General features: G+C 39.7%; 2 protein-coding genes across 3 annotated transcripts in view; one reads left to right on the top strand and one right to left on the bottom strand.

The window, feature by feature from the left end:
* Positions 1–23,217, top strand: part of psmd1 (proteasome 26S subunit, non-ATPase 1) — a 34,926-nt gene that overhangs the window by 2,750 nt on the left and 8,959 nt on the right. The window contains exons 6-19 of the mRNA XM_046391260.1: positions 99–242; positions 1,355–1,581; positions 2,116–2,176; positions 2,305–2,433; positions 2,590–2,678; positions 2,782–2,860; positions 2,965–3,138; positions 3,414–3,525; positions 3,747–3,943; positions 4,299–4,394; positions 4,851–4,915; positions 17,278–17,392; positions 20,256–20,372; positions 21,572–21,674. Coding sequence (XP_046247216.1) covers positions 99–242; positions 1,355–1,581; positions 2,116–2,176; positions 2,305–2,433; positions 2,590–2,678; positions 2,782–2,860; positions 2,965–3,138; positions 3,414–3,525; positions 3,747–3,943; positions 4,299–4,394; positions 4,851–4,915; positions 17,278–17,392; positions 20,256–20,372; positions 21,572–21,674 — 1,708 coding nt within the window. The remainder of the gene's footprint in view (positions 1–98; positions 243–1,354; positions 1,582–2,115; positions 2,177–2,304; positions 2,434–2,589; positions 2,679–2,781; positions 2,861–2,964; positions 3,139–3,413; positions 3,526–3,746; positions 3,944–4,298; positions 4,395–4,850; positions 4,916–17,277; positions 17,393–20,255; positions 20,373–21,571; positions 21,675–23,217) is intronic.
* On the bottom strand, positions 6,146–13,487 carry htr2b (5-hydroxytryptamine (serotonin) receptor 2B, G protein-coupled). Of its 2 annotated transcripts, none has more exons than XM_046391261.1 (4): positions 13,005–13,487; positions 11,943–12,538; positions 8,651–8,851; positions 6,146–7,997 (listed from the first exon to the last, which is right to left on the bottom strand). In XM_046391261.1, the coding sequence occupies exons 2-4, from the start codon at positions 12,202–12,204 to the stop codon at positions 7,039–7,041; spliced, it is 1,422 nt and encodes a 473-aa protein (XP_046247217.1). In that variant the 5' UTR covers positions 12,205–12,538; positions 13,005–13,487; the 3' UTR covers positions 6,146–7,038. The 2 variants fall into 2 exon arrangements, with proteins under 2 accessions (XP_046247217.1, XP_046247218.1); XM_046391262.1 differs by having other exon boundaries at positions 13,374–13,467.

Genomic DNA, 23,217 nt, shown 5'->3' with positions numbered 1-23,217 from the left:
AGGTTTTGATTGCTGTTGATTGTACCAAATTATTTCCTCCTTATCATGAAACATTTTTCAGTTTTTCTTTCCTTCTTTCCCTCCTCTTCTCTCTGCAGAATGATGTGAGTGGACTCCTTGCCTACAGCCTGAAGGTGTGTATGTCCCTGATGCAGAATAAGAAGTTCCGTAATGAGGTGCTGCGGGTGCTGGTCAAGCTCTACATGAACTTGGAGAAGCCTGATTTCATCAATGTCTGCCAGGTGACAATCAGATCCTCAAAAACTCTTAATGCATTCTTTCCCTGACTAACCTGACAGATGTCATAAATGTATGTCTGTTTTTTAGACAAGACTAGTCCTGTTCAGTCACTGTTTAGTGTAAGTTTTTGATTGACTGAATGAAAGTTTTCTTTAAACCAAAACTTGATTTGTCAGGATACTTTAGGAAATTGTTCCCTTTTAGAAGTTGCAGAATTTTCCCCTGAAAAGTCGATGGGCTTCGTGGCAAGAATCCTTTGACTAGAGCTTGCAGCCTGACGTCGGGACCTTTTTCTTTTTTGTTGGAGGCCTGATCTGGGCTTAACCAACAGATGTCGCTAGTGAGCTTTCCAATCACTATGAGCTGCCCCGTCGTAACTGTAGTTTTTATGTCTTAAAAATTTGCCTGGAGGGCGGTAAACTTGTCACCTAATTCAACAGTATCACAGCATTTGGATGCCAGTTGGAATCAGAATCGATTATTTATTGTCGGTACTACTACTTTTGCCCCAGAACACTGTCTGACAAACCTTTCACTAGTGTCCACTAAAATACAGTATGAAACATAATTGGTTGATAAAATAAATGATCCAGAATGGTGGGAGCTTTTACCTTTTTTTGAAGATGAATTAATAATTACAAGACTGCAGGCGCTGCACTGTGCAAACCTAAGAGTTCCACATAACCACAATGTTAACTAACATTTAGAAAATCAGTTTTCCTGAAATTACTGATGCTTAGGTCTGGTAGACCATCAGACTTCCAAATACACTGGCTGAAACCCTGTGTTGTAATTATCAATCTTTTGATATTTGGTGCTTTCTGGACCAGTCATTCACCCTCAATTTGTTGTCGAGAGAACATAACATATTTTTAACATGTTTATTGTTTGCAGTGTTTAATGTAGATTTAAGTATTTATACTCATAATGCTTAATATAACAAAGACTCATTTCCCATTTGTAGCTGTTGATGTGCTTTGTGTACTTTGCAATGGCTGGAAGTAATGCTACACACTGATAATATGTGCTTCTCTTGTTTCACATAATTTGATTTCTGAAAAAGTGTCAGAACCTAAAATCCCTCTTCAGCAATTTCTTCTCCTTCCCTCCCTAGTGCCTGATATTCCTGGATGACCCGCAGGCTGTCAGTGACATCCTGGAGAAGCTAGTGAAGGAGGACAACCTGCTGATGGCCTATCAGATCTGCTTTGACCTGTATGAGAGCGCCAGCCAACAGTTCCTCTCCTCTGTCATCCAGAACTTGCGGACCGTTGGCACACCTATCCCTGCAGTTCCTGGCTCCACGAATACAGGCACTGTTCCCACACCAGACAAAGACAGGTGGGTAGGGCCAGGGAATAAGGACATACTCAGAAGTGGCCTGAAGCATGTGTGTTCGTTCGCAAAGTTCACAAATTAAGCTTTAGAGAAAGAGTTACCTGGAAACTAAACAAGAACTGAAAACTTTCCATTCATGACAGAAAACAGGTTTATCTACGTCTGTACGTCCTCAGACTCAGTGCAGAATGTTGAACATACCAGTAGCAGGGCTCCGTATACAAATTCAGACAATTCAGCATGAAAATATTTAGGATTGAGCCCTACAAACTTCTAATTTATATCTCTGTTCATAAACATGTATGTTTATATCTCTGTTTATACCTTCTGAAAATGCATCAAATAAGTTAAGTTTGATATGATATACACCTTAAGAACCATAAGAGGCCAAATACAGTGAATTTATGTGAGATCCTGGGCTGCTAATCGAAATTATAAATAGACTTCTTTCAGTCAGAGATTTGGAGTTATGTATTTGTGATTAAATACCTTGGCAGCGATCAAAATTGTGCTTTTTTGTTGTTTGTTGTGTTACAGTGATGCAATGGAGACAGATGACAAGGCTGGCAGCTCCCCAGCTGGAAAGCCAGCAGAAACGGTAAGCTCTCTTTTGTTCTGTTTTGTACTCTTTTGTGATACCAGATGTTCATCATTTTTCTGTTTATAAATAGAGCAACCTTCATTTAATTGACATGTTATTATTATTGTTATATTGTGTTTCTGTAGAAAGATGAGCCTAAAGACCAGAACGCCAAGATGATCAAAATCCTTAGCGGGGAGATGGCTATAGAGCTGCACTTGCAGTTCTTAATTCGAAATAACAACACAGACCTTATGATCCTCAAAAACACAAAGGTAACCTTGAGTGGCAAAAAGATGAATGCTTTATAGAAAATAATTGAATAAACCATTGTTCAGATAAACTGTAGCTTGTGCAAGGCCACTGTATTTGCTGTGCGATCGTTTCCTCCTCAGCTTTCATACGTATATATTTTTTCTCCATCGCTCCAGGATGCAGTCCGAAATTCGGTGTGCCACACAGCCACAGTAATCGCCAACTCTTTCATGCACACAGGAACCACGAGCGACCAGTTCCTCAGGTACATAATGTTAACTATATTACTTAGCTTGAACAGACAGGTCAAGCTGGAAATGTCTTTACTTTAAGTACATTTAGACCGAAGTTTTTGTTTTACCTTGTAGAGAAAACTTGGAATGGCTTGCAAGAGCCACCAACTGGGCAAAGTTCACAGCCACAGCAAGTCTGGGTGTCATCCACAAGGTAGATTCATGTCATTATGAAAATAATATAATCAACTTAAAAATAAAAAACATCATACATTTTATCCCAGATTCAGTTTTGAATATAATATGCTGTTTTTCCAGGGTCATGAGAAAGAGGCTCTCCAGTTAATGGCCACCTACTTGCCTAAAGACACCTCTCCTGGCTCAGCCTACCAGGAGGGAGGAGGCTTGTATGCCCTGGGACTCATCCACGCCAACCATGGCGGGGACATCATTGACTACCTGCTCAGTCAGCTTAAGAATGCCAGCAATGATGTGAGGTTTTTTTTTTTTTTTCTTTCATGTTTACTTTGCAGGCTGTTTCATTGTCACATATATACTTGGCTTGTGAAATAATTTCTGCAAGAAAGGAATCATCTGTTTTCAACAAAGTAATAAAATAAGGCAATTTACATGAAGTCTACATGATTTTAGAGTGAAAAGCTTCACCTAGAAGAGACCAGCATCTAGTTAAGGTCATTTTGTCAGTTAGTTAATTCATTTATCAGTGTTTTGTCTCTCATGGTTTGCGTTCTTCTTCTGCTTCACAGATTGTGCGTCATGGTGGAGCCCTTGGACTTGGTTTGGCTGCACTGGGCACAGCTAGACAGGATGTTTATGACCTCCTGAAGTCCAACCTGTACCAGGATGATGCTGTTACTGGTGTGTAGACCTTGGACAAAATCTTAAAGGTTTTCTGAATTGCAGAGTAGCTAATTAAAAATATTTATTGATGATGATGATGTGGTCTTCATTAGTCAGCTTATTAAAAACAATGTTTTTATCAAAAACCTTTCATTATTGTTTTTACTTCTTGCACGTCCAGAGCTGATAACGTTTTGATTCTCGTCATGTCCTGCTGACAATATCATGTTAACTGTCAGGTGAAGCTGCAGGCCTGGCTCTTGGTCTGGTCATGCTGGGCTCCAAGTCGGCCCAGGCCATCGAGGACATGGTAGGCTATGCTCAGGAGACACAGCACGAGAAGATCTTGCGTGGTCTGGCAGTGGGAATTGCCCTGGTCATGTATGGACGCATGGAGGAGGCTGATGCCCTCATTGAAAGTCTCTGCAGAGACAAGGTACGAGAAAGACCATCATGTACAAAATGAGACCTGCAATGATGTTTGCAGTACTTTGTTTCCATGGCATATGGTGCAGCTTATACATATGGAATTGATTAATCCTTAAAGAAAAAAGAAGTTAAAGATTAAAAAAAAACAAAAAAAACCCCAATATTTCTCTCCATAAGCCTTGCAAGTGCGTTGTGTATTTTTAACATTTGATGTATTGAGGTTGTGTGTGTATTTCACACGTGAGGTATTTCCTCTGTACTCTGTGCCAGAAATATGGGACATGACTCAAAATATGTTGATCATAGTTGTATGTCCAGACACAAAGTCTCAAAGCTCTGTTTTCTCTCACTGTCTATGTTAGGACCCCATCCTGAGACGCTCTGGTATGTACACGGTGGGCATGGCCTACTGCGGCTCCGGGAATAACAAGGCCATCCGACGCCTGCTACATGTCGCTGTAAGTGTTTCCTGTTTGGCCCTCATTGCAACGCAGTATTTCACTGAGGTGAAGACAGGTCTGCCAGTGTCCTGGGCTGTACAACTGAAGCTGGCATCATAATTCATGCAGTTAAATACTGTGCTCTCGATTGCTTAAAAATGTTCTTGCTAATATCTGGAAGTGAAATATTTGTTAACACTTAAATTGTGAGACTCACATTTAGCTTCAACACATCGCAGTGTTCTCTTATTTGTCCCAGAAGCTAAACCAAAGCTTCTGAGCCTGTCTGAGTCATGACAAAATATTGGAACCACCTGAATTGCAACATCTCAGGTGTACTAACGTTGTTGGATATGATATAGGAGCATATTGCTTATTTTGAGTCCTAAGCTACATCATTAGGGCCATTTGTAGGATTTTATGATTCTCAGTGTTAGTTTTTGTTACTTGACTGCTGTGCTTATCTTAATTTAGGTGAGTGACGTGAATGATGATGTCAGAAGGGCTGCTGTCGAGTCCATTGGATTCATCCTGTTCAGGTAAGGACTAGGCTTAATTACTTCAGCGCTGAGAGCTCTGTTTAGTTTGTTGATCTCCACTGGAGGCATTTCTTCCTATAGCCTCACACACACTGATTTCTGTTAAGAAGTAATTAAACACTTCATTTCTGTAGTTCATTTTGTAGATAACTTACTAGACCGTTACTTTTGAAATTGACCCAGTTGTGCAATAGTAAAAGTAATCTCTTTTATTACTACGGTAATCTCTCATACATCACTGTTTTTTTTTGTGAACCATTTGTTGTTTTAAAAACAAAGCATTTGTGTGTGTTTTGCCCTGGATTCCCCTAGTTTTTAGTTTTGCACTGCTGCTTTAGTTGGACATTAACTGTTTCTCTGTGGCGTGATGGGAGAATCTCACTGTTGTCTAGAATTTTAAATTGACTTCCTGGCCCTCATGGAAAGTATTCCTATGTCAGAGGAAGCTAGACGTACTTGTCATTGTCATTCACGTTTTCTTCCTTGCCTATTTATAGGGATTCATCACTCTTGTGCCAAGATGGATTTACCAGTCAGACTTAAGAGCAGTGTTAAACAGACTGCCTAGCCAGTGCACAAATATCAGGGTGTAGATTTAAGTCCAAAAAAGGCTATGTGATATTCTGCATGATCAATTGGCCGCTAGATAAACTTTGTGTAAATCTTCACTGTGTTTAGAAAGACTTCTGAACCAGAACAATTCACTTGGCCTCCAGCATCCCACACTAATGGCTGAAGGATAACTCCCTCCACAATATGCGCACAAGGAGGACAGCTTTGATTTCAGATGTCTTAAGCTGCTTCTATTTTTAAAAAATCATGTTTACGATTGGGAACAATGAGTTAGGGTCGGTCTAGTTGGTAATAAAATGGTGGCACATTCCAAAGCCGGATTCCAGGCTCATGGAGCTAGGTTTAGTCACTAAAACTAGGATTAATTTTGGCTGTTTAACTATTACAGTTTGGATGTTTGCGGTATTCTTGTTTACAAAAAGGCTACAAACTGCACTTGTTATGCATGGAGGGACTTTAGATAATAATGCATTTCTGCAGTTCCCTTACTTGTCCTTATCCCAGCATTTGCTATTTGCTGCCTTTTTGAAGCCAAGTTACACAGTTTATTTGGTGTTTTGTTTTCAGTGTTGGTTCATGAAAAAATCAGTTTCAGTTGTTGTTTAAATGAGAGTAGCTGTGTAACATCAACAGAAAGAGAACACAGAAATGGTGCAGTTTTCTTTCACTTCAGCAACACTGAAAATACTTTATTGAACACATTGAGGTTTCCACTTAGTCTGGGTTTTGTTCTTTCTTACATACATTTTTTTTATTTGGAAACCTTTAACATATCAAAACATCAGGCAGCAATACATATACAAGAGTGCTTTCTAAAGGTCCAGCAAATACAATAAGGATGATTTCAAGAGTGCAAGGCATTATAATTGTATGTTAAGAAGAGATTTAAAAGGTAGGGTTCTAGTTGTCTTATTAAAATATAAGCATATGGTCTGAGATGGTTTACTGCATATTCAAATAGCCCAAGTTGAGAGTGTCAAGATAGGAATATATTGTGAGAGCTTGCAGAGTATCATTAAGTGTTCATTCATCACATTTTTGCCTAGTGGCCTGAACTTCGTCAACACCAGCTTTTGACCTTTTCATATTGGATATATTTTGTTGTTGTTGTTGTTTTAAGTTTTAAGCAGGCCATCTTAAAATTACAGTTTTATAACATTTGAAAACTCAACCTCTCTACTGGTATGCTATGAACTGTCTTTGTAGAATTCACATTGTTCACATGACCTGTCCTGAACCTCCACTGAGTAATATTTTGACCTTATAAATTCACATATATAACAGGAGTTTGATTATGGTTGAAAATAAGCGTTTTTCTGAAATGATCATAATTGATCATGAATGTTACCCTGGCTTGCTTTTGACAGACAACAACAGGGTAAATTTTATTGTTGTGTAGTGTACACGCAGTACTGACATCAAATGATTGGTCAGTCAAATTGACAGTAACAGCAGATTCCAATCATGCATTCTGAGCATTTGATGCACCTTGAATCTAATCCACTTCAAGTGCTCTCTTTTTAATTGTTCATTTCATTTGTCAGGTGTGTCTATACACAGCTAACATGTTCCCTTTGCTTGCCACCTTCGTTTTCAGTCAGAAGCATTGTGTCTAACACAAGCCCACTGGATGACTGAACAGATGCATGCCGGCACCTCAGTGGACTTTGGTAGTTCACAGGTCCAATGCCATTCCTCATTCCCCGTTTCATGAACAGTTTAGAGTTTTCCGCCATGGAAGATCTGAATGAAATCCGTGTAAGGTTCCGATCTGTATTTAATGCCCTCGAGTGCCTTCCTGGCTTGAGACTGGCACAGTTTCTGTAATTACAAGTGATGTAACGTGTGAACGCTTGCCTGTAAGTTTTGTTGAATAGGGTGTAGACCAGTGGGTTGATACCTGAGGACACATAACCCACCCAAACAAAGATCTCCATGAGGCATTTGATAACATCTTTATCACAGCTGGTGCATAGTGCAGAGGTGATATTGGTAATGAAGAAAGGGCACCACATGACTACGAACAGGAGGAAGACTATGCCTAGCACTTTTGAGGCACGCTGTTCATTGCTCAGAGTCTGCATTGACTTCTTGCCCATAGTTGACATTCTCCGAAAAGACATTTCTTCTCCTGTAGGAGAGTTTGTTGTGCCTGTGTTTGGTTTCTCTTGTATCCTGGGAAGTTTGCTGTCCAGCATGTTCACTTGCTCAGCTTGAGGTGGAGTCACACCCTGTTCCCTTTGAAAAACTGTGGAGACTGCTGGGTAGCTATAGCGCTGAGTCACCTTTGACCTAAGCAAATAAACTTTTTTGCGCAGCACCTTGACAGTCAGTAGGTAGATGACCATCATGATAGTCAGAGGGATAAAGAATGCCACCAAGGACCCAACGATGATGAACTCCTGGAAAGTGTCTGTTCTCAGCAGGCATGTGTGGTTACTGTTAAAGGTTATGTTGTTGGAAATATGGTAGCTCTCAAGCCCTTTAATCGGGATCGGGATAGCAATACCTGAAAGACAACAAAAACTAGTTAGCATTGCCAAACATAGGCAGTTTTCTGTTTTATGTAAACTCCTGACGTTTTGTTTGTTTGTTTGTTTGTTTTTTCCAATTAAGTAAACAAATCACCAATACACACATCTGCCCAGTGACTGTGCTTTTAGTGGTCTGAGTACTGTTCACTAAGCACTCATCAGTAATGCCTCATTAAATTTTGGCCACATTTTTACACTCTAGTAGTAAACACAATGGCTTAACTACATTGAAACCATGTTTTATTTTTTTTCTGTAAAGCTTGCGTGCTTATTGGATTTTGAATGGTGAACCTTAAGACTTGTACAAAGCCTTCCAGAGACGGCTCAGCCCCTCTGTGAATATTTTCTGTTCCTGAAACTAATATTATGTAAACAATAATGCAGCTTTTTCAATATGGGACCCATTTATTGTCTGTGCAAGCTTGTGGCCTTCAAATTTTCTATCCATCTTCTATCGCCATCATTTTCCCAAATACATCGTAGCTAACAGGTTGCTGGTTATATGGTAACTGTTTTTCTTCGGTCTGTCATTGATCTAATGTCAAGTATTCAGACTGTGAAAAATTCTTTTTTATATATATAAAAATCATGACTAAAAGTTAAGGAAATCTGTATTGACAATACTTACAAATGGATATGAGCCACACCAGTGCAATCTTCACCATCGCTTTGGCTCTGGATTTGTACTGGCTGTGTTGGATTGGCCTCTTGATGGCAATGTAGCGATCCAGTGAAATGGCACATAGATGCATGATGGATGCAGTAGAAAACAGCACGTCAAGGAACAGCCAAATGGGGCAGAGGTAATCTGGAAGAGGCCAGAGAGAGTCTAAAGAGAAAATGAGAAGGAAATTAGTCAGGTAAAATGATATATTTCCGTACAGTGAGTCACTGCCTATAATGCACTCATGTGAGAACCCATTTTCATTCCAAAAGGAATTTGGTTTTGCACACTACCAGAGATGTACAACAGTGGCAAGGGATTAGAAGTAGCAGCACTTGTACAAAAGACTGGTGTTTGTTTATCTCTGTGAGGAATGACTTTACTGGAAAAAGACAGGTTCACTGACTGTTTATGGAGTTAAAAGCTTTTTATGTAGATGTGCAGGAGACTACACTCAACAGTAGTGTTTATTTTCACTTCCAGGCATATAATTGTCAAGTAATTGTTCTGACTTTTGTCCCGTTAACACTCATTAACATTGCAAAAGACACAAATATTCCTTTACGTAATTTTCTTCTGTTGTGCCAACAAACCAGCTTTATTGTTGTCTTTTTTTATGGTTTGCTTTTGAAAGTTTAATTGTTCTTCCAGCATATATGAATAGTTTCAGGGAGGGTAATTTCTGGTTACTCAAAACTGTGGTCACTGACTTAACAGGAAATACATGTAGTGCATTATTTTTGTTACATTTGTTAATGTTGTTTCAGAATTATGGAAGTCATCTGTATGATTATTTACATTTTCAATTTTCACAAGCTTAAGTGGATACAAGCCAGAGTGATTGTATTCTAGTTAGTGCAAGGCCTTTCAAAGCAAAGTGCTCAAGTTCAGAAAATATGTACATTTGCCATTTGTTATCCCAGAGATGTCTTTCTGCAACGTTCTTATTCTTTTCATGGTATTTCTGTCATATTTCCTTTTTCCTTATTTTATTTTTTGTGACTTGTGTTTAATCAACCAAAAAAGCACAGGACAAAAAAGAAAATCTCCAACACACAGCTTTTTAAAGAAAAGGGAATAGAGTGGTAGTGAAAATGTATATTTAATATGTCTAGCAGAGAGGTGAGCCTTGTAAGCGACAGTGTAATGTGTTGAGAGAAAATGCCTTGCAGGGGCAACCCTTTAGGAAGAAATGCAACATTTTATGTTTACAGCAGTATGTGTTCACACATCTTAGGTTTTGAACAAGCTGATCCCTTAAAATTTTCAAGTTGTTCCCTGCATGCTTGAAATTCATCTGCCCAGCAGATGTTGGTCATGACTGGCAGCCTTTACAGGTGTAACTATAATCCACACACTGCTGTCATGCGCATTCAGGTTAAATTGAAGTTTATGAGCTCTGTATGCCCCCTCACAAATACTGAATTTTCCTTGGCCTTGCAGTTAGTTTGGTATTTAATCTAAACCTATAATTCTGCCGGTTTTGTAGATTTTGTTGTATCTGGCATTAGTTTGCTGCATATTGATTTTCTTACAGCAACAATACTTACAATATAACCTGTCTTCTGTGTATTAATTTGTCACATGCTTGCCGGTTATAGCATGTTGCATGTTGTGTATAGAGATTTTTTGTTTTTCTAAACATTATGTCTTTTCTTCAATATACCTTTCCAACAAATCTGGGACATGTTATTCACTCCCCTGACCAGTTGGTGTCAGTTTGGTGCGCCTACAGAGCAGCCGCCCAACACTGAACTTTTCATCATCATTGATTTGAAAATGTAAAATTTTCACACAATCAGAGAAAACTATTATAAAATTCTAGTGCACCTTGGAGCTGACGGCACTGTCAGCTGAACAGTCCGTCACACTGGACGGCAGTTGAGGAGGTCGTACCAACGACAAAAGTAGATTAAGCAGACTTCATTAAAATTCAATCTCACGGGTGAGCGTTTTAGTGCAGCAAGCAAGCATGTGTAGCATTTCACTGTCCTCTGTTTCATTTACTTTGCTTCCATCACAGTAAGTTTTGTGGTGAGTTCACTTTAAGCCGAGAGTTTCTAATGCTTTTAGTTTGCCTTCCTCTGTTTACACTGGCACAGATTAAAACAAAGTGCATTGATTTGACTGATGAAATATGTGCCATAAAGAGAATACAGTGACTTTGTTACCTTTCAACTGATTAACAAACTGTAACGTCCCACTCTACCAACCCCAAAAATGAAAACGGTGTGTTTTAAACTGAACTATTTCTCAGTCACAGAGTTATGCACATGTGCATGTATGAATGCTGTCACACCTTAATGCATTGGTCCTCAACCCATCAGGACTTTTCAGCAAGTCATGAGAAGTTTAGTTGTAATACCAGATTAATGGCATGGGCCATACTTATGTAGCCTCTGATTCAATATAACACCAGTTGGACTTGTGCAGACCTGTCAGTGTAACACATCTATTTTCACATTTGAGAGAGATGAGCCTACAGATAGTCCTGTTTCACATTATACTCCAATTGTGTGTGTGTGAGAGAGAGAGAGACGGACAGGCAGACAGGCAGACATGTAATTATGATCTGGCTCATTATTCTCCATGTGAGCTATTAGGTCCTAATAGTCCCTAATCATTGGTCCCTAGTAATTAGGGAATAACACCGCGGCCATAGTTCCGTATCTGACAGTTTAAATCATTAACATTAAAACCGAGGAGTCTAAATCATTTCCTTAGAAGCTGTATTTACACACCACTGTCACCGGAATTAAAATAAAACCTTTCTTCCTTGGCATTTATTCCTATAGGTAGTAATCCAGCTCAACCAGCAGTTCAATCCAAGCTGTCCAAGTGTTACCATAGCACTGCCAGAGGAAGCAGGATGTTTATTGCCACCATCTCTCATTATATTTCATCTGGAGTAATTTGTTTATAGATAGTTGTGATTGTATCTAGTGTTGCTCACAAAATATTTTTATCCTCCTGTTCTCCCCATAAGCATGCTTGCCTGTTCTCTTTGGATGTGATTCGGGCTAATAATAGTTGGATATAATTTTTCATCAAAATGGGGGGTGTTTCTTGTAAAATCTGTATGTGGCTATGAACCCACCCTCACAGACACACACTCATTATAAAATATTGATGTTTTGAACATTTGTTATTAATGGCTTAGTTGGTTTTAATAGGTCTTTTGCCCAAGGCTTTTTTTAAAACTGCTTCTTGATCAGAGGGACTGCTTTTCAAACACCATGCCTCATGTTTAACTTACTGTATAGAATAGTAGCAAGGGCAATGGGCATCACTAGGAGTCCAACCAGCAGATCAGCCACGGCCAGCGACATCAGAAAGTAGTTGGTGGCGTTCTGCAGCTTTCTTTCGAGTGACACAGCTAAAATGACCAGGATGTTTCCTCCAATAGTCGGTATGATGACGATGACAGTAAGCAGGGCTGCCCATTTCAGCCGAACCTCAGGCGCTTCTCCTGATAGTGAGCTGTTGGTCTCGAGTGGAGCCGCGACTGCTTGAGACATGGTGCTGCAGTGGAGACAGCAGGCCTTAGCACGGGTCGGGTCTCTGATCTTTGTCGTGTTGGACACTCGGTCAGCATGGTCACTGGGTCCCACAGGCAAGGACACAGGTTAGGGCAGGTCAGTGCACAGGATGCTTCATCCCTTGTGCAGTGTACAAACCAAAAGTAAAAGTCTGCTAGATCCACTGCCTATTAGAGGAAAAAGAAGCAGGTCCAACACTACGAACTCCCAATGCTGGCAATAATCCAAATACAATTAGTACTTCCACAGTGAGATGTCAGCAGGGGTCCTCAATTTCCCAGGCAGCTGATACTCTTGTCGTTTTCTGCGTCCACTTAAAAGAACAAACAGTTCTGTTAAAGGAACAGCGATACCTTCTTACCCATTAATCTGTCTGAATGATGAAATAACACCAAGAGATGATTATTGTGGCCAGTGAAGGTTTTTCCTGTGTGATGACCATTATTATTCCCACATTGTAGCAAAACAATTTATCAAGGGGCAAACTATAGCATACTCAAGCATTGTTTTTGATCAAAACTAGTGCATTAATGTGTGACAAGTTATGATTGAGAAATTAAAAAAGAATTTAAATTTTGACAAATTTTCTGTTGTACAAAGTATTCAGGCAGAATTTAAAAACCTCCTAGATGAAAGATAAGTCTAAGGTCTAACTAACTTGATCAGTTTAAAAAAAATAAATAAATAGAAAAATAAAATCAAGCAATAAGCATATTCAATATCGTTGTTGTATCAACATGGTGTCAATAAGCATTATTGTAATTTTTTAAGTGTCTTACCTGCTCCTGAGACTAAGGTCAGTTTTACATTTACGTTCCCCGTTGACGTTTCAACTCTTGAAGTATTTTTCCAAGGCGCTACGTCTTAGCTTTCATAAACACCAAAAGAATATTTTGCGCTGGGAGACCCATGCAGCTTAAACATCCAGTGCATTTCAGTCGTTGCTCACCTCTTAGTTTGATATCTTCAAAAAAAATTCCTCTATCTCATCTTTATATTTCCACCCTCCCCAAATAAGAGCATGACGGAGAATGCCTTCCCTCAACGGCAAAACCTAAATCTGTCTCTGTCTTAAGCAGTCCATAAAGTGGAATTTGTTTTGCTTCCACATGTTGGAGGAACCCCCAGTCTTGCTTCGCATCACCTACCGCGATCACAGGTTTAAAACTTTCAGATGTTGTGGCTCCTCTGCCTCTCTCCCATTCCCACTCGCTGCCTTTTGTTCGCAGCCTGCGATCAGCTCACACTCTCTCCCGTCTGTTCGGTCTCTCGCTCTTTCCCCTCCCTCCCCTCTGTCTTGCCCATGAGTCAGACCCTGTTAAAAAAAAAAAAAAAAAAAAAAAAGAAAAACAGATGAATGTCTTCACGCTGGCAACATGCCAGCGGTTCTGGGAGGTAATTTCCCTCAACACAGCCGTCCCACTGTTTATATTTGTCACTTTCTGTTCTCTCTTCCATTCGAAGAAGCAGGCAGGGGTGGTGGGTGTAGTAGTGGTGCATGTGGTGAAGCCTTCTCTCAGCTGAGGTGCTCGAAAATTGTTCTTGCACCCCGTAGCTTTTCCAATTCATTCACATCTTCAATCTGGGAAAATAATTTACATGCATGTTTTCTTCTGGGCGAATAAGTTTTGAAATTTAGACCATGGTTTTGTTTTTTTTGTTTTTGCATTCAGTTTCTCCACTGTAAGTTAAAATATGTTTTCTCTCAGTGTGAATTAATTGTTTCACTTTTAAAAGCCGATGCAAGGCATTAAAAGAAGCAGAAATAAACAATCCCTGGAGTGATTCTTGTTTTCACAAGAAAATGTGAGAAATACAACCAGTAACCCCCGACTTGGATATCATTTTCTGCGTCCACTTAAAAGAACAAACAGTTCTGTTAAAGGAACAGCGATACCTTCTTACCCATTAATCTGTCTGAATGATGAAATAACACCAAGAGATGATTATTGTGGCCAATGAAGGTTTTTCCTGTGTGATGACCATTATTATTCACACATTGTAGCAAAACAGTTTATCAAGGGGCAATAAACAATCCCTGGAGTTTACAGTAGCCAGATGATGACAACGAGTGATCCTTGTTTTCACAAGAAAATGTGAGAAATACAGCCAGTAACCCCCGACTTGGATCTGTGTTTCCTAAAGCCTTCCAGTAGAGAACAATTCCCAGACAAAACTGAACATGTTCCCTAATTCTCTCATGTACCAATACCCCCATAAGGTCCTCTGTTTTATATGGGTTTATTTTGGCCAGTCTTTTCAAACAGGCAGTTCAGTCACAAGAGTTTTTATTTTAGTTTCTCTAATATATTTTTGCTGAATGTGTTCGCGAGCCTTTTGTAAGCGTGACATGCAATTAACTTTTTATTTTATTTTCTGCTCTGTTTGATTTTCAAAAGTATATTCAGTTCATCTTGTGGGTTTCACATCCATCACACATTAATGGGACATTTAAGTTCGGCTTGAAATGCAGCCATCATTGCTTCGCTGCCTCTTCTGTCCAAGGAAATACTCCACATTGATTTTTTTCAATCTGAGTTCTTCCACTTTGTCAACTCTTCAAAATAATTGGCTTATCTTTTTCTTTGAAAACGCTTTGGATTAAACTATTTCAAAAAGCTACAGGAAATAGACTCAAGGTCTCAAATCATGCCTTAAGGTACTGTAGTCCCCTATCAATTTCAAACCTTACTATGAATTAGGTCTCAGTGTCTTGCTATTTCAACAGAACCTTTTAACTTTTGATTGCCATGCTTATATTTTCCGGTAATGGATAGACAACATGCACTGCTTTAATTCCTGCAAAGGAAGGTAACTCACCAGCCTACACATTGATCAGGTCAAGCCAGTTTTATTTATGTCACCCAAAATCACAAATTTGTCTCTGTGGGCTTTGCGATCTGGTTCACATTTCAGTATAGATTGAAGGGCGTCATCAGACTACCAGAATGTACTTAAGTTTATCCCCTCTGTGAAAAATGAAAGTTGATGTAAATCTCACAGTGATTGCCATCTATGATCTTGATAATCCTCATGTAGTGTCTGAGCTGAGCTTTTTATTGGAGACAGAGGAGTACAGATAATATCTTCTCATATCTTAACACACAGGAATATACACAAAATTAAGGTAAGCTTATACTTATTTAGGCGTCATTTTCAGGACTTTATTGAGGCTATTTATTGGTTCAAATCAAATGGCAGCTTAACCCACATCCTTGTATTTTCTGTTTTGTCTCCCTGTTGCTTTGTACACGATACATTGAGAACATTTACTGTAATCGGTATTATTAATGTTATCAATGAAGACAGTGACTCAGACATCTTGGTAAACCTGTATACTGTCTTGCACCTTTGGGAGGTTGATATAATGTAGTTGTAGCTCGCACAATAATGCTTTTTTTACTGTTTCCTTACTTTGCTGTGTTTTAATTGTTATTTAGCCTCTGTTGCCTGGTTCAGTTGAATGAAATCTGAGCGAATAAAGGCAGTTTCCTTTGCTGAAGCTGTTGCACTGGAGTGTTGCTGAGGCTGTTGGTTGCATTCAAAACAAGCCACAAGACTTAAAAGAGACTTTGTTTTTTGGTTTGGTTTGTTTTTTTGGTTTGTCTAACCCCTCTCCCAGTGGCATTTTGGCACAGACCAGATCTTTCTGTGAAATTCAAAGGTACTGAGTAATCTCAACAATCAGCTCATCTGTCAGGTCCAGGCAGCACACAAGCAATGTGTCATAACCAGCACATGTCCCTGGTTATGAAACAAATAACTTCAACCCCATAATTTTAATCTTTTTTAAATAAATAATTTCGCCTCTGGGATAAATAAAGGAATTCAGATTCTTTTTCTTTTTTCACTTAACTGTTGAACCTCAGAATACCAACACCTGTGTTTGGAGTTTTCACCATTGTGACCTAAACTTAAAGGCAACAAGACTCTACATTACTATTAGTCATCATGGACTGATTGAAGAGCATTTCATTGTGCTTAAATGTGAAGTGTTTGCCCCTGACTTGAGCTCTCTCATTTTGACTCTATCAAGTTCACTGGATGTGCCATGTTATTGTGTGTGTGGTCTTTATCTAAGCAGCCCTTTGATTCTTAATAGCTTCTTCATTTAGTCAAGAGCACATTAAGTGGTCTGTGACTCATCTGTATGTTGGTTTAAGTGCTTTTTTTTTTCTTACTGCCACTATTATCTTGACTTTTCAACCGAACGAGCAAGCAATGAATAATTGAAAAAGATAAATGTAGACCCCTTCTTTGCACATTTTAATTAGCGTTACATGGTGTTCACTTCATTGGACAAAGACCGGTTTGCAGAGTACAAGAGGTGGGAAAGAAATCACGCAGAGCTACGTTGCATTTGTACCTTGAGCCAAAGATTTGGCTTAAATGCTTTGGTTCAGTAATTTTTGTTCTTCACAACAGCACCACTAGCTGGAAAAGCTTAAAGACTTGGAGAGTTTTCAAAGACATAAATCAAAGACCCTCATTGCAAGTCCATGCTCTTTCTCTGTTCTGTCTTCTCTCTACATTTTGTCTAGCCTTGTCTCAGAAACCTATAGCTTTCTCACCGTCCTCATACGGTTTCTTAGATCTATAGATGTGATGGTGTGTGCACCCGTGGCATCAAAATTAATGTCTTTGTGATATTTAAGAATGGTGGGTCTTGGCCATTTATGACATATTGTAGATTATTGTGATGGTTTTTTTGGGGTTCTTTTTGCTTGAGGGCTCAAAGCTCTGAACATTGTATAGAGCGAATCATCTCATCCCTCTCTGGATCTTTTTGCTTTAATATTCTTGTGGGCACGGGCTGTAAAACTCTCTTGCTTTTATTGTGTCGCAGTCAAACTGTAGTTGTGTTTTATTAAAAGTTGATTTTAACACCTAAGCTAGTTGGTGACGGAGATGATGATAATGGTAACTGTGTGTAAGATGAAGTCCATACCCTTGTGCTTTCTTGTCCTTAACTTTTTAATCCTCTAACTTCTAGCGCCTATTCTTGGCTCACTCTTAATTTCTCCTTCTCTGTTTCTCTCTGTGTCTCTTCAGGACGCCTGAGCAGTGTCCCAGTGTGGTGTCTCTCTTGTCAGAAAGCTACAACCCTCATGTGCGTTGCGGGGCTGCCATGGCTCTGGGCATCTGCTGTGCTGGGACAGGCAACAAGGTGAGTGCCCCTAAGTCCTCTTCTTTTCAATGCAAAACCTTGTGTTCACCTGCCGTTAATGAAACTCATCACAGTGTTTCAACATAAACATTTGTTGTCTGAACTGAGTTGATGGCTTTTAATTTTGAAAGAGTTGTAGCGGTGACATTTATTAGCTAACACAGATAATTTCCCCTATTATTTAAAGGTGGAAAAAAGCTACAATAAAGGGACAAAAATAAAGAGCAATTTTATAATCATTTTTAAATTAATATTAAAAATTATTAGAAACATTTGGATGGCCACATTGAATTTTATGGTTGGCCAGTTTTGGTCGTAAACAGTATGGACCAAACCTCAAATAACCACACAAATAGGCTCAGATCTCTATTTTTTTTTTTGCTAGTTAACACAGTTCCAAAATTTCAGTAATGAGTTCTTATTTAATGAGATGTTTGCCCAAGAGCAAACTCCAGCTGGAAATGGTGCTCATAACTGGCATTAATATTCTTTATAAGACTGTGTACAAGAAAAGCTTGCATAGCATTTTTTCCCCAACCACTAAGGCAGCATGTCCTCATTTATCTCGTGTGTTTTCTTTGTGTCTTGACATACCATGTGCGTCACTGATATAAAGACTGAGCAAGACTGCTGCGCAGAGGGTTTTCCTTGAAACAATTGATGATTCCTTTCTTAGGCTTATCTTCGATGAGCAAGTACGGACTTCTGTGGCCTCTACAGAAGTGGCAGTGAAAAGATTTAATGATGCTGCCAGAAAAAAAATGTTGCTTTGCCAGACTTATGACTTTTTTTAATGAACAAAAGACGAGCTCTTATTATACTAAAACAATCTTACAAGATGCCTTTTGAACGAAACCTCAAATCTTGCCACAGTTTGTGTTAAGTGCTTCAGCTCTTATCTTCCTTATACAGTGATTAAAACATAATCAGCTGTTTTACTTATAATCTATTCACATTCACTTTATTTTTCATGGAGGATCAACACTAAGCACTGAAAAGGTGAGCGAAGAAGACAGAACTTGGGCTTGCTGCCAGATCCTGGGTTGTCTAACTATGTGGGCTGATCAGTCTCAAGTGGCACAGCTCAAGGAGAGTCATGGCTCATTGCGTCCTGAGCCTGGAAGCACCAAAGTGAATGTTTTGGAACAGATCAGGCCTAGGCATGCTACAGAGCTGATCAGCTCCAAAGCTCCTCTGCCTGGTTTTTCCAGAATAAAATCTCGAGCACAGTAGGTCCATAGAGAGAAAGAGAAATGATGTTGTAGCAAGAGAAGTGGGTCACCTATTTAGATGGAACACATTGCTTCGCCATCATTTGTACACCTTGGGCTTTGTATATTTTTACTGGACTGGTGTTCCTGATTTATGTTATAGCTAACAGTAAATCTTTCTGTAGTTGGCTTGTTTGATGATGATTATTTTGCTCTACAATAAAAATCTTACATATAGTTAAGACTGTTGAGTTAATTGGACGGACACGTTGTTCTCCAAGACATATAAAAGCATGCAAATTAAATGTTAAAGACCAACCAGCCTGTCAAAATACTGTCATATGATACAGTTATAAAAATATGAATTATGTTGTGGTAAAATGTGTTCTGCACGATTTATGTGCTCAAGCTTCTTGCCAGTTCTTAGCTGTGCTGAATTGAGCCTAATTTAAAGTTCATCTCACGCTGAGGCACAAGCCTGAAGAAAACACTCCGCTGCTGTACATGGATTATGAGTATCTGAAGCAACCGTGTTATGTATGGACCTGTTCTGCTGATTGGGCCTGACAGTAAATACCCTCAATTAAACCCCCAGACAACCTATCAGGAACAGGATGTGGTCGACTGGTGTTGGCTTTACACTCTTGACTTATCATCCTGGTACACGACTGTCTCAGCCAGCTGAGCCGAGAGCACTGATGAAACATGGTTTATTTTACCTCCGCTGTCATCCTCCTAGTTTGTTTCTCTTTGCTTGGTGGAGCTGACACCTCCCTCTTGGTCTGCTGGTGTGAGTTACAGGCATTACTGCTCAGCTGAGAACAGAGGAGAGTGTTAAATAAAAGAAGGAAGTAGGTGGTCGCCCCTCATTTTTTTTCACTCACAGTGATCATGGGAGGAAGATAGAGATGCTGGGGCTTGTTGTAACTGTTGTCCCGGGCAACTAGATATGGATGACACTAATGTCATTAATTTGTGTGGTCTGGTTGGCTCTGTTGATAATCCATGTTCCTGTATTCAACCAAACAAAAGTCCTCCTGTTGCACTGATAAGAAGGAAAAAAAAAAGTCCTTTTTACGTCTTAAAACAAATATTTGTCAGATTGCTTTACCACCATGGCAATATTGGGATTACAGAAAATGCATTTAACTCCTCAATTAAAATTAAAATTAGAAACCAAATGATTCTTGCTCTTCAACCCAACAACCAGTACTAAAACTTGGGATTGGATTGGCCTGTGAACGGACTGCTTCGCCTTCAGAGACTCGAGGTTATAGAGGACAGCTCTGGATGCACTTCTGCGCTGTCTTAATCTGACAATAGTCACAGGATAATCATCATTCAGAAACATTTTTCATTTTTTGTGTTATTTACCACTTTGTGTTTGACTAATCTGTGTCTGTTTGCCCTTTGGTTTTTAGATTAATTGTAAGCTTGAGGTAATAGCAATGAACTTTCTGCCTTTTTCATCAAAGAGTGGCTTTTTCCACTTTTTTAAATATTAAATATTATTTAAACTTTTGCTTTATTTTTAATTTACTTGCTCTGCAAGGGTTGTGCGAATTCTAAATACGCATTTTCTCAAAATACGCTTGATCACTTTATTTCAAAGCAACATTGCTAACTTTTTTGTTATACGTTTCTCTCCACAGGAGGCCATAAATCTGCTGGAGCCCATGACCAACGACCCAGTAAATTACGTGAGACAGGGCGCCCTCATTGCCTCTGCCCTCATCATGATCCAGCAGACTGAAGTCACCTGTCCTAAGGTACGTGCAAACTGTTTTGGGCAATCTTATCAAGTGGCTTCTCAGTTATCATAACTGTCTTTGGTTTATAGCCATCTTACGTCAAGGTGTTTGTCTAGATACCTCTAGTCATCCAGGCCATCAAAACAGCCGAAAAACTTTCTTTTCAATCTGGATCATTTTGTAAATATGTATGTAATGAGCACAAAGAAATACCTCTGTTTTTTGTCTGGGTGGCCTGTTGGTTATCAGTGAAATAGCAGCATGCCTCAGTGACTCTTAAAATCATGCCTAATTCCACTGAGACCAGAGCTTTTTGCTGAGTAAAGAGTGAGGTGAAGGAAACAGGGAAAGGGGGAAGACTTGACCAAAAGCAGAAAACTTCAGAACTGTTAAGACACAGGGGAAGAAAACTGTGCCATGGAAGACTGGAGAGGGACTAATCCAGGCATAACTGCACGCACTCACCCTCAGAGGACCTCATACTTTGTCATAGACGGTTAAGATTTGCCAGACACGTTTTCAAAGTCTCCCCATGTGCAAATGAACAGTCCATAAAGCTCAAGGTGGTGTGCAGGATTGTGCAAGAGGCAGTTTTTTTCTTTTTGTGGAATGTTAGGAGGTATTACATCTTTGATTGTTTATTTGAAAGTCCCAGTCTTTGTAATTTCCAGCTCTGATTCACAGTTGTAGACCGAGGTCTTAGGCTTCTGGTTTTAGGGTCTTAGAGTGGACCCAGTTGGCTGATAACCACCCAGTATGTTGTTTACTCAAAATTTCACTCTAATGAGCGATATGTTGAGACTCCCACCAGAGGTACTACACAACTATCATGGGTGTGGCAATTCTCATGCGACTTTGTTTTAAATTTTGTGCTGACAAGGTGCAAGTTGGACAGATTGCTTTACAGCCCGTGACAGCCATATTTAAACATACACCTCCACCTTAATTTAGAGAGCAAGGAGGCACAGACTTGATGAAATAAAACACAATCATACACTCTCCCTGGAGTATTTTAAAATATTTTTAGTCCTTAACTGCATTCAAAAACTTAGAATTAATGTTATGAAAGAAATTCCAGACCCTCGTATACTTAAATTCAACCAAAGGGACCTGTCATGGATCCATCAGCGATCGAAAGTTTCACACAAACACATAAAACATTGTATTTGTATGTATGTGTTGTACATTAACACATTTTCCTCCCCTTGCTATTTTAGGTGAACCAGTTCAGACAGCTTTATGCAAAGGTGATCAACGACAAACATGACGACGTTATGGCCAAGTTCGGTGCCATCCTGGCCCAGGGAATCCTCGATGCAGGTTAGTGTTCAAAAGACAACATTGTCCGTTTATGATGGCTGTTGAAATGTACTGAATCAACTGGAAGGGTAGCAGCTCCATCTAATCAGTAGGCAGTGGGTTTAACCATCTGTCACTGAGCAAGAGATCAAACCAGCATGCTTGCTCTCAGTTCAGTGTAACTCTTAATTACACTGGAAAACAAGCAAAGTGCTCTAACTGTAATGTGGGTTTGTGGTTCTCTGTGTGTTTGTGCCTTGATTTGAGTTCCTTTATGCTCAAGCAAACACAGAGTAACCCTCTTGGGCTGACCACCCGTGCACAGTGTCTCTGGAATAGATCATGCTAAGGTGCTTTAACGCCTAGCTTTTTTACCTCAGCGCTGCGCTGCTCTCAGCCATATGGCCCGTTGGTCTGCTCGTGGTGATTGCTGTTTGTCTGATAGTCTCAGTGTTTGTGTGTCTGTGCGGGTGTTTGTGGACACAAGCATGCAGTGTGTTTGTGTGTGTGCCTATGTGTGTGAGGTCTTAGAGAGCTGCACATCATCACATGGGGAGCTACACACTGACACATACAGGCAGAGCACACCCATATTCACATGTATACACAAACCGTTGATGCATGCGGGAGCAGAAACTCATTTTCTTGCGCTAACACGACCCTTTGTGCTAAGCCAGAAAGAAGCCAGCTCTATTTACGCTCTGCTGTCCAAATACCCTATCAGGTGTTGCAGCTTACTCGAGTGAAGCCTATCCCAAGTATTTTCTCCATTATTTCAAAGAGTAAATGCTGCATTTGTGTTTTTGAGATGTTGCCACTTGGGAATGTTTTTCGTTAGCCATTTTGCCAATTGTTTCTTGATTAACTCCACCAACCCCCCATGCAGCACTATTTGATCATTTTATTTTGTTCTGAGCAGATTAGCCATCTTGATAACAGGCAGAACCTCATTCACCTATCAAATGTGGCACATTAACAGTAATAAAATCAATCAAACATGCCAAGATGACCCTGCGTGAGACCATCCAGACAAAAACTGACCACCAGTCCACCGGTGTCATTTTTAATGCAGCCAACACCCCCCACCCCCGCCACACACACACATATACACATATGCTTCATGGCAAACTCCAGCTCTTAGTACTCAACCCATGTTTTCAGTACAGTTCAGTGTGTAGCTTACAGTTTAAACACATTAGGGCAACATTAGGGAAACATTACCATATCAGCTTGAATGTCAGACATGGTCAAGCTTGTGCAGTGTGAATGTTGTAGTATCTTGGTTCTTCTAGAGGGTGTTTTTGAGGTGCACAGGTAATTGTATTTAATTTGACAGGAGGAAGCGATTAGAGCTCAGTTTCGCGATCACTGGTGCTCATTATGCAGGAAATGTCTGTCTGTTTTGCTCGTTCTCTCTCTCGCCCCTACATACTCAGCTCCCATTTAAAGACTTTACCTCGCTAATTGATAACGGCCCATTTATTAGTGGTTTCTCTCTCATGCATGTTAAGAAACACACCCTCATCTATTGTATTCTGTTGTTTAATCTTTCAAAAGCGGTGCA

Source organism: Scatophagus argus, chromosome 6 (genome assembly GCF_020382885.2).
Source record: "Scatophagus argus isolate fScaArg1 chromosome 6, fScaArg1.pri, whole genome shotgun sequence".
NCBI lineage: Eukaryota > Metazoa > Chordata > Actinopteri > Scatophagidae > Scatophagus > Scatophagus argus.
This window is presented reverse-complemented; position numbering and strand designations above follow the sequence as displayed.

What these genes read in the sequence shown, in the direction of transcription:
- htr2b (XM_046391261.1), bottom strand. Translation starts at nt 12,204, where the DNA reads ATGTCTCAAGCAGTCGCGGCTCCACTCGAGACCAACAGCTCACTATCA. An exon ending in CCTTGCTACTATTCTATACA is followed by an intron (nt 8,852 to 11,942) that starts GTAAGTTAAACA and finishes TTTTCTCTTTAG; the next exon opens with ACTCTCTCTGGCCTCTTCCA. An exon ending in GGTGTGGCTCATATCCATTT is followed by an intron (nt 7,998 to 8,650) that starts GTAAGTATTGTC and finishes GTTGTCTTTCAG; the next exon opens with GTATTGCTATCCCGATCCCG.